Source organism: Myotis brandtii, unplaced genomic scaffold, assembly GCF_000412655.1.
Source record: "Myotis brandtii unplaced genomic scaffold, ASM41265v1 scaffold154, whole genome shotgun sequence".
Taxonomy (NCBI): Eukaryota; Metazoa; Chordata; class Mammalia; order Chiroptera; family Vespertilionidae; genus Myotis; species Myotis brandtii.
The window spans coordinates 124,644-141,903 of NW_005355584.1; the positions used below are offsets into that span (position 1 = coordinate 124,644).

Genomic DNA, 17,260 nt, shown 5'->3' on the forward strand with positions numbered 1-17,260 from the left:
ACATTCTGCTCTAGGTTCCACACCAACATTCAACTATCAAACTTTGAGCCAGTTTACCAGAGTATATGTGTGCCCCTAGACAGAGAAAAATAAAAACCACATGCAGGAAAACGTGCCAAGTACATTATAAATAGGCTCCTCCTTTCCTTTCATCCTTTCTGGATTGTTCCTCCATTCCCACCGCTCCCTTCACTCTCTCTGGCATCCCCCCAAGAAATGCAGCTGTGATAGAAAATAAAACTATACCCTATTATCTTCCTTTCCAATAAATATGGTGGAGAAGTGAGGGGAACATTTATAAGGAGAAACAAAAGAGAACTAGAAACTGATGAAGCAACATCAGACTCAGTAACTGATCCAGACCCCTTGTGCCTGGGGCAGGGAGATGGACATCCCACTCATCATAGTTATTCTCGGGTTTCTACACCAACATAAATGGGAAGAGGTGCTATCACAGTAAATAGTTCACCAGTAATATTTTCACTTTATTGCCCATTGTTATCCCACTAATTTGAGTCTTTCTTTCTTTCCCTTTTTTTTTTCTTAAGAAGCACTGTAATTACTTCCATTTGGCAGATTAGAGAAGTGATTAAGTAAGGAAACTGTGAGTTACAATTTGTCAGAATTCAGGTCTCCACATGTGGACAGACATGGAAAATATGAGTAATTAAAGAATGCAGGCAAAACCTTGCTCATCTGTTTCTCTGTCTTTTGATTTGAGCTTCTGGCCACGATGAACCTGAAAGGAAGAGTGTACGGGCTTGTGAAAGTGAACCAAAGGGGTGGGGCTTAGAAGAGGGAGGTGTTACCGCTTTTTTAAGTTCCTACAGTTAAAAGTTACTTAACTCAGCCACAATTTCTTACTTTGGAAAGGAATTTCCACTTCTGCTCCAGGGGAAGAAAACAAGGTATTGTAAATACTTCTTTGTTTAAAAATGTTTACTTATGTTTTCCTTCTTTGTTGAAGTGCCTAGCTCAATATCAAATGATCAAGAGCCCCAGAAACAGAAATAGTATATAGAGCTCCATTCCCCGGGAATTCTGTGCAATCAGAGAGATTTAACCCCGAGCTGGATCAACGTTTCTACTGGAAAGAGGGCTAAGGGGGACAGAGCATTCATTTCCAAAGAAGCTAGAAAAATAGTTTTATTGGGATTGTGAAACTATGAATGAAGTTTTTTTCAGTCACATTTCTGGATTTGCTACTTCTGTATCTGTCACCCTAGGCAGAGAAATAGAATCTTCTCAGAATAATTGAGCCCAAATCCTTCACTTGGCAACATGAATTTGATCCTAGTCATTAATGTGTGGAACTAATGGCTTGACTCTCTACACTCCTGCCTTGGCCACCATACCATTAGCCGTTATCTTTCCTCTCTTTCATCGGATAATATAAATCCCTCCTCTCCTCCCAACCTTATGCTAGGTGCTCATCATAAAACACCCCAAGCTTCTACTTCCTTTGGAAAACAGCATTAGGTGAATATATACATGCTGGGGGGTGGGGAGATGTCATCTTCTGATATGCTCAACTCCATGAAGTAGATAAAAACATCATCAGGATCATGAGGAAGTAAAGGGACTTTGGACCTCCTCTTGTGGAAAAGGGCACGGGACTCCTTCCCATGCCATCCTCCTCCTCATCGTTCCTCTTTTCACCCTCCTCTTGTCCATCTTCTTTCATAACCCACTTCCTTGATTTACCATTAAAATCTTAGTGACAATGAAATACAATGACAAAACCAAGTCTATTCAGAATCCAGAGAACGGGATTGTAGCGATAACTCTGCTATGGGATCGCTGTGCCTGCTGGTCGGCACATTTAACGTCTCTGGGCATTAGTTTCTTAGCTGATAAAATGAGGCAATTGGATTAGAGGGACTCTGAAATTCTTTCCAATTCTGATATGCAAGAGTATGTGTATTTACAATGAGACATTCTGCTGAAAGACATAATCATTTTCCTATTTTCATAGTTCTCCCCTAAGCCCCTTTACAGATTGAGCAAAAGAGCATTTCATTCTAAAAAAGGCACAATAGGCTTCTGATTTAGAGATTTATAGTCTTCTCTGAAAAAAAAAATGTACAACCTTTATATGGACAAACTATTTCCTGTAAAATCGCATCCTGAAATTTCGCATTCTTCAGAAAACACATTCCACTGTTGAGTTAAACTTTACTAATGACTGGCTTAGCGCTTCTGTAAATTTCTGTGAAAAAAATTTTTTTCTGTTGTATATGAGCTAATATATATGGGCTACATATGATATATTAATAATTATATTAATGAGAGAATTCATGATGTGGGAGATAACTGAATATTAGCTTTCCACAAGAAATTAGCTCTTTCATTGGAAAGAATTATTGTTTGTAGGAATTCGTTATAAGTAACTAAATTCCAGAATAACTAGTTAGAAAGATAAAAATCCCAGACCCTAAGATAGTATTTTCTCTTCTTCTCCCTTTATGTTGAGTATGGTTTGGCTAACCAGCCAAACATTTTCCATATGAATGTAATGCATGGGTTCTAAAAAGACAAAGTAATATATAGGCAGCAAAGAAAGCATTATCTGAATAAATATCACCCTAAAGGAAAGAGAGAGGTTATTTCCAAGTTGGCATTGAATCTGATAAGAAACAAAATACTCACAGGAAAGTTTCTAATGTTTTATGAGGGTGTAGCATTACTATAAAACTCGACTTTTTTTTTTCTTTTCCTTTAATCAACAATGTCAGCCTAGGATTAGCATCAGCCTCTGGAATAGGCAGGGGCTGGAACTAGGACATGATTTAGAGGCTTGGAAGCTGTTTTGTTAAGTACAAGACTGTGGCTAAGAGTGATTTCAATGGTATCATTTAATCCCAGTCATGATGAAACCAAGACTTTGCCTACACACGCCTCTCCCTTGATCCAACTATTTGACAAGGGAGAACTGGCTTTTCTCAAGTTCTCATTCTGGTTTCCTCAGAGGGTCCTGTGGTGTCAGTGGGAGACTAAGTTCTAGACAATATTTTAGGAGGTTCCAGGCCCAGGAATTTGATTTATTTTTAATCATTTAACAAGGTTGGGAAATTATCTGATTATAAAGTGACAGTAAATTTAACTGGTATTTTTAAAAATAGAGACCCGGTTCGAAAAGACTTAAATTAAAATGTTAGGGTAACTAAAGGTGATATTTAGAAGTTGAATATAATATCAAAAGTGAGAGAGAGAAATCCTGAGTTCCTTTGTTCAAGAAGACCAGGTTCAGAGGGTCAAAACTGAGTGAGAATAAAGGCAAAAAAAATCTTGGTTTCTCTATGTCTCTACAAGCATTTCCCATTAAATTGTGCATGATTTCAAGTTTAAGGAGCTAAAAATAAAACAAAACAAAACAAAAAAGGGTAGCTAGAGCCCAACAATGAACATGATGCACAAAGTATTCCTATGAATCCATTTTGTGCAAAGTGCGATTCATAGATGTGGGATGTATGAAGTAGCATAAGAAAATTTCGCTCTGGAGAAACTTACCCTGGAGTTGGAAAGATAGAAATAGAACTAGCAGTGTGACAAATGTCAAGTACGTGGCCAGAGCTATGGTATGGGACCTGGTGGCAGACATGCTCCTGTTTACCCCAAAGGTCAGGAAAAGCTTTCAGGGGAAAAGAAGGTACTTGGACAGAGTTGGATTTCAATAAAGGAGGAGAAAAGGCATTCTAGGAAACAGGAATATCATATATAAAGTGGTAAATAAGGTTAAAAAATAAAAATATGGATGAAAGTGGGTGAGAAAAAGTACAAAGTTGAAGAGATGCATCCTTATTTCTCATGTTCTGTGCAAAGTCAGCAGTAGTGCAGTGTATTGAAAAGAGGCACTGGCTGAGAGGGGGACCTGGTTCCACTGCCACTTTCATCATGACAGTCTCAACACGGAGCTGCTGACACACCAGAACCCAACTGTTCTCGGATGTACATCAGCACTAAAATTTGAAACAATTTTCTTAAACACCCTGGACTTCAGTTTTCCAATATGTAAACTAATAATGTTGGACTAATATGCTTTTAAAGCCCATAAGTCCATTTAGGTCTTATGAATACAAATTGGATAATATATATTTGTGTCATTTCACTGAAGTATAGTTAAAAAGTAATATATAAGCTAACAAATTGTTTTACAAAAGTAAAATGATTGGAAAGGATTATTAAAATTATTAACATGGTCTCCCTTTCTCTCCTTTTTTTTTTTTTTTTTTAGATTTTCCCAATGGATTCTCTAACAAAATCAATCAACCAATTTGCCCTGGAATTTAGCAAAAAGCTAGCTGAGTCTGCTGAGGGTAAAAATATTTTCTTTTCTCCTTGGGGCATCTCAACCTCCTTAGCCATGGTGTATTTGGGCACCAGATATACCACTGCATCCCAAATAGCCCAGGTGAGTGGCAAAGCTCAGTCTTGCCTTAAAACAAAATGTTTTCTTTACCTTTTATCTTCATTTTTCTTCCAAATTCCAGATAGCTCACACTTTATAACCATATCCTCCAAAACAAAAGTTGCACTTTAAAAAGTTTTCTAGCCTGGCCGGCGTGGCTCAGTGGTTGAGCATTGACCTATGAACCTGGAGGTCAAAGTTCAATTTTCGGTCAGGGCATATGCCCAAGTTGTGGGCTTGATTCCCAGTGTGGGGCGTGCAGGAGGCAGCTGATCAATGATTCTCTTTCCTCATTAATGTTTCTATCTCTCTCTCCCTCTCTCTTCCTCTCTGAAATAAATAAAAATATAGTTTAAAAAGTTTTATAGACCATAAAAAGAATTCTGGGAAAGGAAGTTGATTTGCTAGGAAAACCATTTAAGAACCTGTATTCTCTAGCAAAATCATACACAGAGATGACGAGTTTATCAAGTTTGGTTCAACACCAAAAATTATTTTATTTGGATTATCAAGACATTTCAAGAAGTAATGGCTCAAACATTAAATAGTAGAATTAGTATGTTTTGTTTCAGAAGGATTTTCTTGAAAACACAAATAGAAAAGTCAAGTGAATTCTGTTCTTTGTACATTGGTTGTTTCCTTTTTCAATCCATATTTGTTTTGATGAATTTAAAAAGCCTATTTGGAGCATGAAAATGCAAAACAATATTTTTGTATAAGCAATTACTGATTTGGAATAAGCATCCTCAAAACATAGTGTATGTATGTGTGTATGTGTAAGCATAGATAAACAACATAATAAAATAGCCACATATATGTGTATGCATGCATGTGTAAACTTATACATATATGTGTGTGTATTTTAAATAAAAATAAACCAAAAAAGAATAATCCAGCCCTAAATCATACAACAATGGAAAGACCAAATGACAGAATTTCCACACAAGAAGGTGTCTTCTGTGCCAAGTATGGACATGGGTATAGCTAGTAATTCTGGGTAAGACAGGCAGAATATATATTCTGTGAATTTAGGCTTAGGCTATCAGCTTTATTCTTGTAGTTCACAAGATACTATGGGGTTTAAAACAGCAACAACAGAATCCTGGTTAATAATTAATTATCAGAGGTTTAACCGTTCAGGGATAGAATCAATCTTAGGTGAATTTCACTTTTGGTCTGTTTCATATAAATATATTGCTGGGTGTTTCTTGCCCTTGTTTTATTTCATATATATTTAAACATTAATAGCTTCAGTTTGCACCCCTTTTCCCTATGGCAAATGGTCCCTGTGCTGTCACTGTGTGTCAGCAGGAGCTTTGGTCAGACTTTGTTCCTCACTGTGAGCTGGGTCAGGATGTGGTAGATGGAATTATCGCTTTGTTTTTTTTTACTGTTGTACAATTCAGGGGGAACAAGGGTGCCCACATCCTTCCTATTAACCTGCAAATAAAACTCTGGGGTGTAAATAAAGAATGCATCCATATGTCAAGTGGTGATAGACAATGGGAACAAAAGCATTAACCTAGGAAAAACAATTAGAACCCTTGCATTTTCCAGATAATTGGGTGGTGACTTTTGCTCAAATTGCTAATTGGACTCAATTGAACACCTAGCCTTCTTTTCAAAGCAACCATAGATAAAAATGAAACTTGGGAAACAAGAGAATTTTACCTCTAAGGGCATTTCCAACATCATCCTAAATGTCCTATATAAAATATTAAAATAAAGAGCAACTTAAATCAGACTTTTAAAAATTTTATTTAAAAGAAACTCTTTTTTAAAAAAAAATGATTTCAGAGAGGAAGGGAGAGGAAGAGAGAGATAGAAACATCAATGATGAGAAAGAATCATTGATTGGCTGCCTTTGCACGCTCCATGCTGGGGATGGAGCTCACAACCCGGGCATGTGCCCTGACCAGGAATCGAACTGTGACCTCCTGGTTCATAGGTCCATGCTCAACCACTGAGCCATGCTGGCTGGGCTAAAAGCAACTCTTGACCTAGGGTACTAGTTCAGCTAACATACTGTTAAATCAAATCAGAACCCCCTTGGTTCATTAATTATATGTTCTGTAGCAATGTATTTATCAAGGTGTGTTTGATATGATTATTTCTCTGAAAAGTGCACTCAAATATTGTCTTTTTATTGAAATTACAGGTGCTTCAATTTAACAGAGATCAGGACATCAAATCTTATCCTGAAAGTGAAAAGAAAAGGAAAACGGTATATTTTATATTTTAATATCCATTTGCTGATAAGGAGGAAACCACTTTTAGCATCCGCATGTTAATGGCTAATTTAAGCAAACTTTACTGGGTAAATATTCTTAGAAACATATGTTAAAATTTTTTTGTAACACAGAATGTCTACACTTTTTGGAAGGGTTATCTTTTTTAACCTTATCTCTTCTCCTCTTTTGCTTCCCTTTCAAAACTGCTCTACTTTCAAAATTATTCCTGCTTTTGCAAAGTAACTGTGAAGAAAACGATGCCCTCAATTATTTTTATGTTTTTGCCCTGATAACATTAGAGAAAACATTTATCTATTTTATAATTAATTTCATCTTTTTGTTCACAATACACCAAATTATTTCATTTAGTTGTAGGATGTTCCTATATATACGATTCTTGTTCAGTGTTTTTATTGGACTAATCCCTTTTCTTTTAAAGGATTTCAACTTGGGGAAGGTTGAAGAAATACACTCCAATTTCCAAACACTCATCTCCGAAATCAACAATCCCAGTAATGCCTATGTACTTAAAACAGCCAATGGGATATATGCAGAAAAAACTTACCCATTTCTCAAAGTGAGTGCAAATATGTTATTTAAAGCTGATGGGAAAGAAAGAGCCATGTGAGATCAATCAATGAACTCTTTGTACATTTCTTTAGGGATCCCAGGGACAACCTTAATGTGGTCAACATTTCTGGTAAACAATTGTTTAGACCAACCAATAAGTGTCTAGTTGTAAAGAAAACCAATAATAAGTCTCAAACCAGGTCTAGTGATCAGATCTTTATGCAAAGTAGTAATATATAAATGTGGTTTATATAATCTGTGTGCCAACATTTGCTTCATGGGAAATGGAATAAAATATGTAGAGTTTGGATGTAGGGTAAAACTGAAGGAGCAGAGGGTGATGTTGGACACAGGAATATGCCTGGAAACTGTGTAATGGAGAGAAAAGCTGACATTGGAATCAGACAAGTCATTTTCCATCATGACTTTAGAGATTATGGAAGATTCTTAACATGGAATAATATCAACTTTGTCCCTTCTTGGGTGGTTGGAATTCCATGGAGCAGGCCATGACTTCATCCTCAGTTCAGACTCAAAGGCTTCTCAGAGGGGTCTACCCAGGAGCCAGGACAAACATTTACTTGTCTCATATTTGTCCATTACATCTTTGGCACATCTTAGAAAGGAGCAGGAGGACAGAGGGGTCCAGTGGACAAAAAGCAAGGACATTGCGCAGGGTGGAGAGATAGCAGTAGAATCAATAAACCTATCTTGAGATTTCAAGCAGTAATGTCAGAGCTGTGGGTGGCAGATCTTCCTTCTATACCTGGAGTTTTCATGGCTAGTCAGAGCCCAGAAAAATTTAAAGAGGAGGAGTATAGTCTTTGACCAAAACAGGAGTGGGAAAGAGAGAAGGGAGCAGTGTGTGTGTGTGTGTGTGTGCAATTGTTCTTCTATCTAGCTTTTTGATAACCTAAATAGACTTGATTTCTCAGTTTTGGAAAAACTCTACAAAAGGAAATTTTACCTGTATCTTTCAGAAATATTTAGAAGACATGAAAGCATACTTTGGTGCAGAGCCACAGCTTGTGAACTTTTTGGGAGCTTCTGACCAAATCAGAAAGGAGATCAACTCTTGGGTTGAAAGCCAGACTGAGGGTAAGCTGTCACCAAGGTGCCCATCTGCATGCTCTCTCCAAGCATTGGTTTAAAAAAAAATTTTTTTTATTGATTTCAGAGAGGAAGGAAGAGAGAGAGAAAGAGGGAGGGGGAGAGAGAGAGAGAGAGAGAGACATCCCACACTAGGGATGGAGCCCACAACCTAGGCATGTGCCCTTGATTGGAATCAAAACAGGGACCCTTCAGTCCACAGGCTGACACTCTATCCACTGAGCAAAAGAGGCTAGGGACAAGCATTGTTTATTGTTACACTGTCCACAGTGTTATTGAAATTAACTCTGATGCTTCATTTCATCTGCCTCCCCTGAAGGATCCCACGCATAATAGCTCTAGTTTCAGCTTTGAATAAATAACATATAAAAGGCCCACTCATAGTTGTTATTCAGAAAATTAATGTTCATTGGAGTGAATTGAGGAAATTGGCAGCCCTAAATTCTCAGTTCCTTTTTCATGTAACTTTCAAAAGCCATGGTGAGGCAAAAATGACCATTATATTGAACTCATTCCTGATTTTGAGTCATCCAAAAGTTGACTCTTTTAGAATTAGAATTAGCCAGCATTTACTGGGTACTTGCACTGTTCCAGTTTACAAGAGGACCAAATAAGACTGTAGAAGGAACAGCCCATTGTAATATGCAACTCACATTCAACATGGCAAAGGTAGGAGAATAGTAAGGGACTGAACTAGATCTCTGGCCTTAAAGTTTTAGCCCAGTGTCAAGTATGTTGTCTGGAAGACAGTTGGGAACCCTACACATAGGGAGGCTACGAGCAAATAAGTAATCTGCTACCTTTTCACCCAGCAAAGCCTTTTAGACCTGAGAGGAGACCTGTCATCAGATGCTGCATAGCTTGGTCCTTGTCATGCTTCCCCAGTGGGGTTGGCACACTCCAGGGGAATGATAACTGTCTAGATGACAGAGCTGTCCTGGAAATCTCCCTGTGATGACAAATGTGCCATACATCTGCGTTGCCCAATTTGATATGGTCACATGTTCTATCCACATGTGACCAGAGATGATTTGAAATGTGGCTAACTCAACAGAGGAACTGAATTTTTAAATTTTAGTTCATTTCAATTTAAATTTAAGTAGACTTGTGTGTCTGGTGGCTACCATATTCAACAACACAGATGTTTTAGAAGAACTGAACAAATATGTTAAATTATGGAGGAAAGAGTAAACTTCAGATTATGGTCACTATATGGTCAAAATACACAATGGGCACACTTTGAAAAATCCTCTGTTGTCATAGCACTCATCCAGTAAGAGGTCCTCACAATTATGCCCACCCTGGACGTGGTCAGAGTCTTTTAAGTCCCTGTTTCCCTAATTTCATGTCTACATTCCTACCGCTGGCCCTGTGGACTCTATTTCTTAGAAGTTGAACCTTCCAATAAGGGAGAAAGCTGAAATTTTTTTGTATGTTATTTTACACATTGGACACAAATATCTGCTATTTGGCGGCTATTCAACATCAGTTTAAGTAAAAAATTGATCAGCTATTCAGGAACTTTGACTTTGTTGCATCCTTATGGAGACATTGCTAGAAACTCTTCGGCATGCCTAAGTTCTATCTGAACCACTTGAAAGAAGCTTCTTTCCTTGGCCCTTCAAATAGGTCTTTTTCCAAATAGCCGCATGAACTACCGGAACACACGGCATTCAGAGTCAAATTCTCCAAGATAATACCAGTCATGTGTTGCTACAGTTTTTTTCCTTATAGTCTATAAGCTCCTAAAATGTGAGGAATTGGGGAAGGTTATTGTGTGCACATTTGTAATCTCAAAATCTATCGTGCGCTTGGCAAATAGGACCCTCTAGTGTCACATTAATATGTGCCCAGCAGGACTTACCAGTAACCTGAATATCTGTGAAGCCAATGCCCTTCCCATTACCTAGACTAGAGCTACCAAGGATGTGTGCAATGAGCAAGCCAGTAGGTGGCACTTTAACTCTGAAGAGGATAGTAGAACATTTCTTAGAAGAGTCCATTTGCTCTGCATTACTTTGAAGTTGTCTGTAAATACATTTTGTACATCCTTTGTCAAATAAACTAACAACACGGCTGTGGATTCAAGAGGCTATGCTCCTTGAAAACGTATGAACCCAGAGAACAAGGCAATGAAACTTAAATCATCTGGATGTCAACTAACTTGAGATCAACCTGTGTAAACCTCAGTCCTCGATATGCTCTCTATTTGCATCTACAACTCTATCAAATGATAGAATAATTCACTTAGTATGACACAGAGCTTAAAGAACAACAACTTATGTGCAAAAACCATATTTAAAAAATGACACATGACTCCCCAGGTTAAATCATCAAAAAAATTTCAAATTAAGTTTAATATACTGTCTTTAATCAGATAGAAAAACAAATATGAAAGTTTCAGGAAATTTTCACATCAGCATTGAAAACCAAATTTATATTTAATTTCTAAAACCTAAAGGTCTGTTTCATGGGGGGATGTTTGTTTTGTTTTGTTTTGAGTAGACATGTTCAAGCCACACCTCAGAGCTAGTGGAATCTCTAGAAATGCTTCCCTTAGAACTTTTAAATGAAGCTGCACAGTGTTTGGGAAATGCCCCTGTGAAGACTAGCAGTTGAGGGGTATGTTGGAGCCCATAGCAAAGGCTCACAAGAGCCAGTTTGCATCTCTTCAGGGGTTGGAGGATACAAACCCACAATGGTAGCATTCAAAAAAAAATCTTTAACCTAAATATTATCTTTGAGGAAACATCAGACAAATTTGAACTAAGAATTGATGGACATTCATTTTTTAAAAAATATTTTTACTGATTTTAGAGAGGAAGAGAGAGATAGAAACATCAATGATGAGAGGGAATCATTGATTGGCTGCCTCCTGCACTCCCCCTACTGGGGACCGAGCTTGCAATCCGGGCATGTGCCCTTGACTGGAATCGAACCCGGTACCCTTGAGTCTGCAGGTGGAGGCTCTGTACACTGAGCCAAACCGGCTAGGGCTGATGGACATTCTTATAAAACTTTTTCAAAACTATCAAGGTCATGGAAGACAAGTGTTGACTGAGAAACTCTCCCAGGTTAAAGAGGACTAACAACTAAGAGGAAATGACAACTAAGCATAGCTTGAGACCTTGGATCATTTTCTAGTCCAGAAAAAGAAGTTATTGGAACAACTGATAAAATTTGAATAAGATCTGTTCATAGTATTCTACCAAAGCTAACTTCCTGGCCTGGCCGGTGTGGCTCAGTGGTTGAGCATCAACCTATGAACCAGGAGGTCTCAGTTCCATGCCCGGTCAGGGCACATGCCTGGGTTAAGAGCTCAGTCTCTGGGAGGGGGCGTGCAGGAGGCAGCTGATCTATGATTCTCTCTCATCACTGATGTTTCTATCTCTCTCTCCCTCTCCCTTCCTCTCTGAAATCAATAAAAATATATTTTTAAAAAGGTGACTTCCTGGTTTGGATTATAATATTTCATAATCATCATTTTTGTAAGTGTGATACCCTCGAGATCTAACTATAACATTTGAAATCTGTCCTTTTGCTCTTGTAGGAAAAATCCTGGATCTCCTACCTGATGATGCTGTAGATTCTGCAACCAGAATGGTCCTGGTGAATGCCCTTTACTTTAAAGGAACCTGGGAACATCAATTCTCAGTCCAAGACACCACAGAAAAGCCTTTCAGAATAAACAAGGTAGGAATGATTTAATAATCAGCATGGATTTTCACGTGGCATTGTAAAGGGGATCCTATTTTAAATTCACCCCTCTTTTTAAATATATATTCTTATAAAGTATGGCTTTTACTAGGGCACAGATGGCTAAAGTGAGCATTCCCAATTTCATCCCACCTTGAAATTTCCTTTTCTCTAAAAATAGACTATTCACATATTTTATCACTCAGTCCTTGCTACAAGTAAGCTAGAGAAAGAAGTTCTATTTGTTTCCCAGGTGAGCAATACAGTGTGGTTAAGTGATTAAGTTAGAAGTCTACTAGAACCGAAAGTCTTCACTATTACTTCTGTTTTTGTTCTACTAAACCTATACTATCTTCTACCAAAAAAAGAAACAAAAATTTAAAAAAATCACCTCTCTCATTAAGGTTTCTATTCATGCTAGGACATAACACACTTGTTTTTGTACTAGGAACCCACTACAGCAAAAATGGAAACAAACATAAGATGACAGATATATCTCATAGAATCCAAGGGCCAGCAGGTGGCTGGAACTTGGACTTGCATGGAAACAAGGATCCAAATGTCATCAGGATTCATTCTCTACCTTTTCAACTGTTTCTCTCATCATTCTTCTCTCAAGCTGAGGTCTAACTTCCTCTTCTTCCCAGTTGGCAATGACCCACACACCTCTTCCATTCGCAAGACAGTATAATAGATCTCATTCCAAAATTCCTGGGAAAGGAACTGATTGGACAAAGTTTGCACAAGTTGTTTAGTCTGGGGTGGGACATCTCATGCAAACAGTGCTGCTGAGGACCTATTGCTGAAATCCTGTGGATGTATGCAATAAGCAGTTCCCAATCAGTGGGATAATAATGGGGAAGGCTAACCAGAAATGAGCTAGATAGTCACCTTGGTATATTCAGCAGGAGTTTTCAGTTACAAGTGAGAGGAAAGCATTCCAAACTAGTTCCAGTAAAATGTGAATTGTGTTAGCATGGACTCATGTAAATAAGAGAAACTGACATGTCCTAGAGTGGCAACCCGAGAGTCTCAAAACATAATCTCACTTCTCTCTCTCTCTCTCTCTCTCTCTCTCTCTCTCTTTCTATTTGAGGAGGTGTCTGTTCAGATCTTTTGCCTATTTTTAAAATTAGGTTGTCTGCTTTATTACCACTGAGTTTTTAAGAGTTCTTTGTAAATTTTGCATACCAGTCCTTTATTGGGTGTGTTTTGTAAATATTTTCTCCTAGTCTATTGCTTATCTCTTCATTCTCTTAGTGAATTTCCATTTTTATGATACTGAAATGTTTGCCTTTGAAACACACCTTATTCAGTGTCTGAATCATTGGCACTTACATAGTTTGCATAAGATTATATACTCTTTTAAGTGTTTGATAGAATCAGCAACTATGATATATACATGTTGCCACAATAATGTTAGAGAATGAAACTCCATATCACCTGTTAATGATGCTATCCAGTAGAAGACATATTTCCAGAGAGCAAAGTCTGAGTAACTTTATTCAGTATTTAGCAGAGGATCACCAAATTAGCCCATGCCCAAGACTCCTGGGGATCAATGATGATAAAGAATGAAGGATTTGGTGGAACACCTCCTCAGTAAATTTGCTACTTATTTTCTATAGACTACAAGCAAACCAGTGCAAATGATGTGGATGAAAAAAAAGCTTCCCGTTTTTCACATAGAAAATCCACAAGCAATCGGCCTTCAACTCTACTATGAGAGCCGTGACCTCAGCCTGTTCATACTGCTGCCAAAAGACATCAGTGGGCTGGATCAGGTAAGACATCATCTGTCTGACATGAGGATGATTCTGGTGTTTACCCCCATGTAATATGGCCTCCCTGTCTCCTAACTTGTAGAGGAAGGCAACCAATACCATTTCAGCTTCACAAAACTCTGTAGGGATGATATGGCTATTCCTTAGAAAGTGTCAGTAATTGATAGACACCTGTAGCCCGGGGTAGTCCCACAAACAGCAACATGAACAACAGATACAGATATTGTCAGTCACAAAGTTGTGTGGATTGATCGTTCAGGTCTTTCTTCTCCCTCTGGCAGGACCTACCTAATGGGAAATTATTTTTTGTTGTTGTTAATCCTCGCCTGAGGGTATTTTTCCATTGATATTTTTTAGAGAGAGTAGAAGCCTCTCTATCTTACCTTGTAGGAAGAGTCACATTCTTACGAGATAAGCCTTTCTTTCTAAGAGTGCAGGTTCCTGAGGAAGAGACTGAGAGAGAGAAACATTGATGTAAGAGAGACACATCCATTGGTTGCCTCCTGCACATGCTCTGACCAGGCCTGGGGATTGAGCCTGCAACTGAGGTTACTAGCCCTTGATCAGAATCTTATCTGAGACCCTTCAGTCCATGGACTGAGGTTCTATCCACTGAGCCAAACTGGCTAGTATGGGAGATTAATTTTTTAATCACCTGCATTAAAGTAGCATTAGATGTACATTTTAAAACATTAAATTTACTTCCAAAAATTGTAAACACAGTTTTATCATGTAGACAGTCTTTCGAAGAAATAGTCTATATAAGTATCATCTTCAAGTATTATTTAAGTTGTTTGTCAGCCACATTTCTATTAAGCCTGATATAATTTTGGCCAGATGACATTTCTGAGTAGTTTGCATGTCTAAATTGAACATTGATTTCTCCGCAGCAGATGGCCTGTCTTTCTTTGCACAATGCCTAATTTTTTATGTGTGCTAGACTTTTTATACTTAGAAGTTTCCATGGTCCTATTAGTATGTAGAAAAGATTTCCCACTGTATCATACAATTTTTGAAACTGGAGACGATGGTAAAAATAAGACCATGTGTGGACACTAAACCATGAGAGTCACATTCTTACAAGATAAGCCTTTCTTCCTAAGAGTGCAGCTTCCTGAACTTAAGATATTGTCACATTATTAATGTATGCCATTTATAAGTATGTCATTGACAGCAAAACTTGGGTCTAGAAAACCCACAAAGTAGCAAAAGCATATACTTTGAAACAAACAGGTTATTAAAAAAAACTAAAAAATTTTTTCTCCACATACACATATGTATATATACATACATATATATATTTATTATTTTAAAATTTATAACATAAAGAGGAGAAAAAGCACCCTCAAAATCACTATAATAATAGTCATTACTCAGGGATAGATGGTGATGGAAGGATACTTGATTTGGGGTGGTGAACACACAATACAATATACAGATGATGTATTATAGCATTGTATACCTGAAACCTATGTAAGTTTATTAACCAATGTTACTAATCAATTTTTAAAAGTCATTACTCTTAAGATTTGGGGATTTCCCTATCTTTTTTGGTTTTTCTTTCTTTCTTTGCATTGTTTATGGTTACTAAATTCATATTGTTGTGATTATAGACATCTTATTCTATCTCAGATTTTATGTTAAAAGATTATCTCCCATGTTAATAAAACTAATGGTTTTTGTGTCCTGACATACTTGTCCTATAGTATATGCTTTTGTGTAGACAACATGCAGCAAATTATATTTATTTTTTATGATGGAGCTGGAGAGTATTATGCTAAGTGAAATAAGTCAGTCAGAGAAAGATACATATCACATGATCTTACTCATTTGTGGACTATAATGAACAACATAAACTGATGAACAAAAACAGATCTAGAAACAGAGAAGCATCGATCAGATGCTCAAACCTCAGAGGGAAGGTAGGGGAGGGTTGGGGTAAGGGGGAGAGATCAACCAAAGGACTTGTATGCATGCATATAAGCATAAGCGATGGACGCAGACAACAGGGGGTGAGGATGAGGGCAAGACTGGGGACATGAGGGGACAATGGGGGGATAAAGACACATTTGTAATACCTTAATCAATAAAAAAACTAAAAAACACACTAATGGTTTTCGTGCCCTGACTTACAACTTGTCCTATAGTATATACTTTTGTGTAGACAACATGTAAATTATACCTATTTTTTATGTATCTGAGTGTATTTTTCATCTTTTGCATATTATCATAGAAGTACTTTCATTATGAATCAAGATAGAATTCTCTTCCATCCTGAGAACCATCAATCTGCAGAACAAAGATTCTGTAGGTCAACCATGTGAAGGATGTTGTGACCCAAAGAATTTCCATACGTGTGTGTTTTGTTACTGTGGTAATGGGAGTAATCATAATTCATCAATTATATAGAGATCTCACTCAACCAATATTTCCCACTCCACTTTGGAATTACTGACTTTTTCTCCCTTGGTTCCACACCTGCAGCTGGAAAAGGCCGCCACCTATGAAAAGTTGAGTGAGTGGACCAGCGCAGACATGATGGAGATGTATGATGTGAAGCTGCACCTTCCCAAGTTCAAGCTGGAAGAATCTTATGATCTCAAGTCAGCCCTAGGCAGCATGGGGATGAGCGATGCCTTTAGCCAGAGCAAGGCTGATTTCTCAGGAATGTCCCCAGAGAAAAACCTATTTCTGTCCAATGTTTTCCACAAGTCCTTTGTGGAAATAAATGAAGAAGGTACCGAGGCTGCAGCTGGTAGTGGGAGTGAGGTGAGTTATCGAATTAAACTCCCATCCATTGAATTCAGTGCAGACCACCCATTCCTCTTCTTCATCAGGCACAACAAAACCAATACCATTCTCTTTTATGGGAGATTCTGCTCCCCCTAAGCCTGCTTCTTTCTCATCAAACAAAACAATGTGAAAAATACATCATAAGATGGAAAAACAATTATAATAAAAACTAGTTTGCAGTCTAGGTATTTTTCACATTTGAATATTAGCAAATAAATCTTGAAATAATGCATTCTAATGATACTGTCATATCTTTTTTTCAAATATTACTATAATATTTATTATATTTAAAAAATGACATCCAGGCCTCAGACTACACAAGAGTAAAAATAAGAGAAGATATTATTTACAGCACGGGGAATCATAGCCAGCACAAGCATGAATTCCTTAATATTAAGAAACCTGGATACTGTCATATCTTTATGGCTAGAAAGAATGGCAAATTTTATTTCTACCACTAGACATTTTTTTTAATGTGGCTTTTATTTACATTTCAGAACTACTATGCTATTCAACTGAACACCTTATAATTCTTGAGCTGCCTGTCATGGTATTATCACTTATGTTTCACATGCATCATTTAATGAAGAAAAATCTTTATAAAGACGATATATTGATAAACAAGAATTTTTTAGAAGTATATTTTTGATAGTTCATAAATTACTACT

The 17,260-nt window shown here is 37.5% G+C and overlaps 1 protein-coding gene across 2 annotated transcripts; it reads left to right on the plus strand.

Moving 5' to 3' along the window:
* Window positions 1-757: 757 nt before the first annotated feature.
* On the plus strand, window positions 758-16,830 carry SERPINB10 (serpin peptidase inhibitor, clade B (ovalbumin), member 10). Of its 2 annotated transcripts, XM_014535876.1 has the most exons (9): window positions 758-908; window positions 1,427-1,479; window positions 4,235-4,411; window positions 6,567-6,632; window positions 7,079-7,216; window positions 8,190-8,307; window positions 11,870-12,012; window positions 13,644-13,799; window positions 16,284-16,830. In XM_014535876.1, exons 3-9 carry the CDS (start codon window positions 4,244-4,246, stop codon window positions 16,686-16,688), a joined length of 1,194 nt encoding a protein of 397 aa, XP_014391362.1. In that variant the 5' UTR covers window positions 758-908; window positions 1,427-1,479; window positions 4,235-4,243; the 3' UTR covers window positions 16,689-16,830. The 2 variants fall into 2 exon arrangements, with proteins under 2 accessions (XP_014391362.1, XP_005861609.1); XM_005861547.2 differs by lacking the exon at window positions 1,427-1,479 and having other exon boundaries at window positions 759-908.
* The last annotated feature ends 430 nt before the right edge of the window (window positions 16,831-17,260 follow it).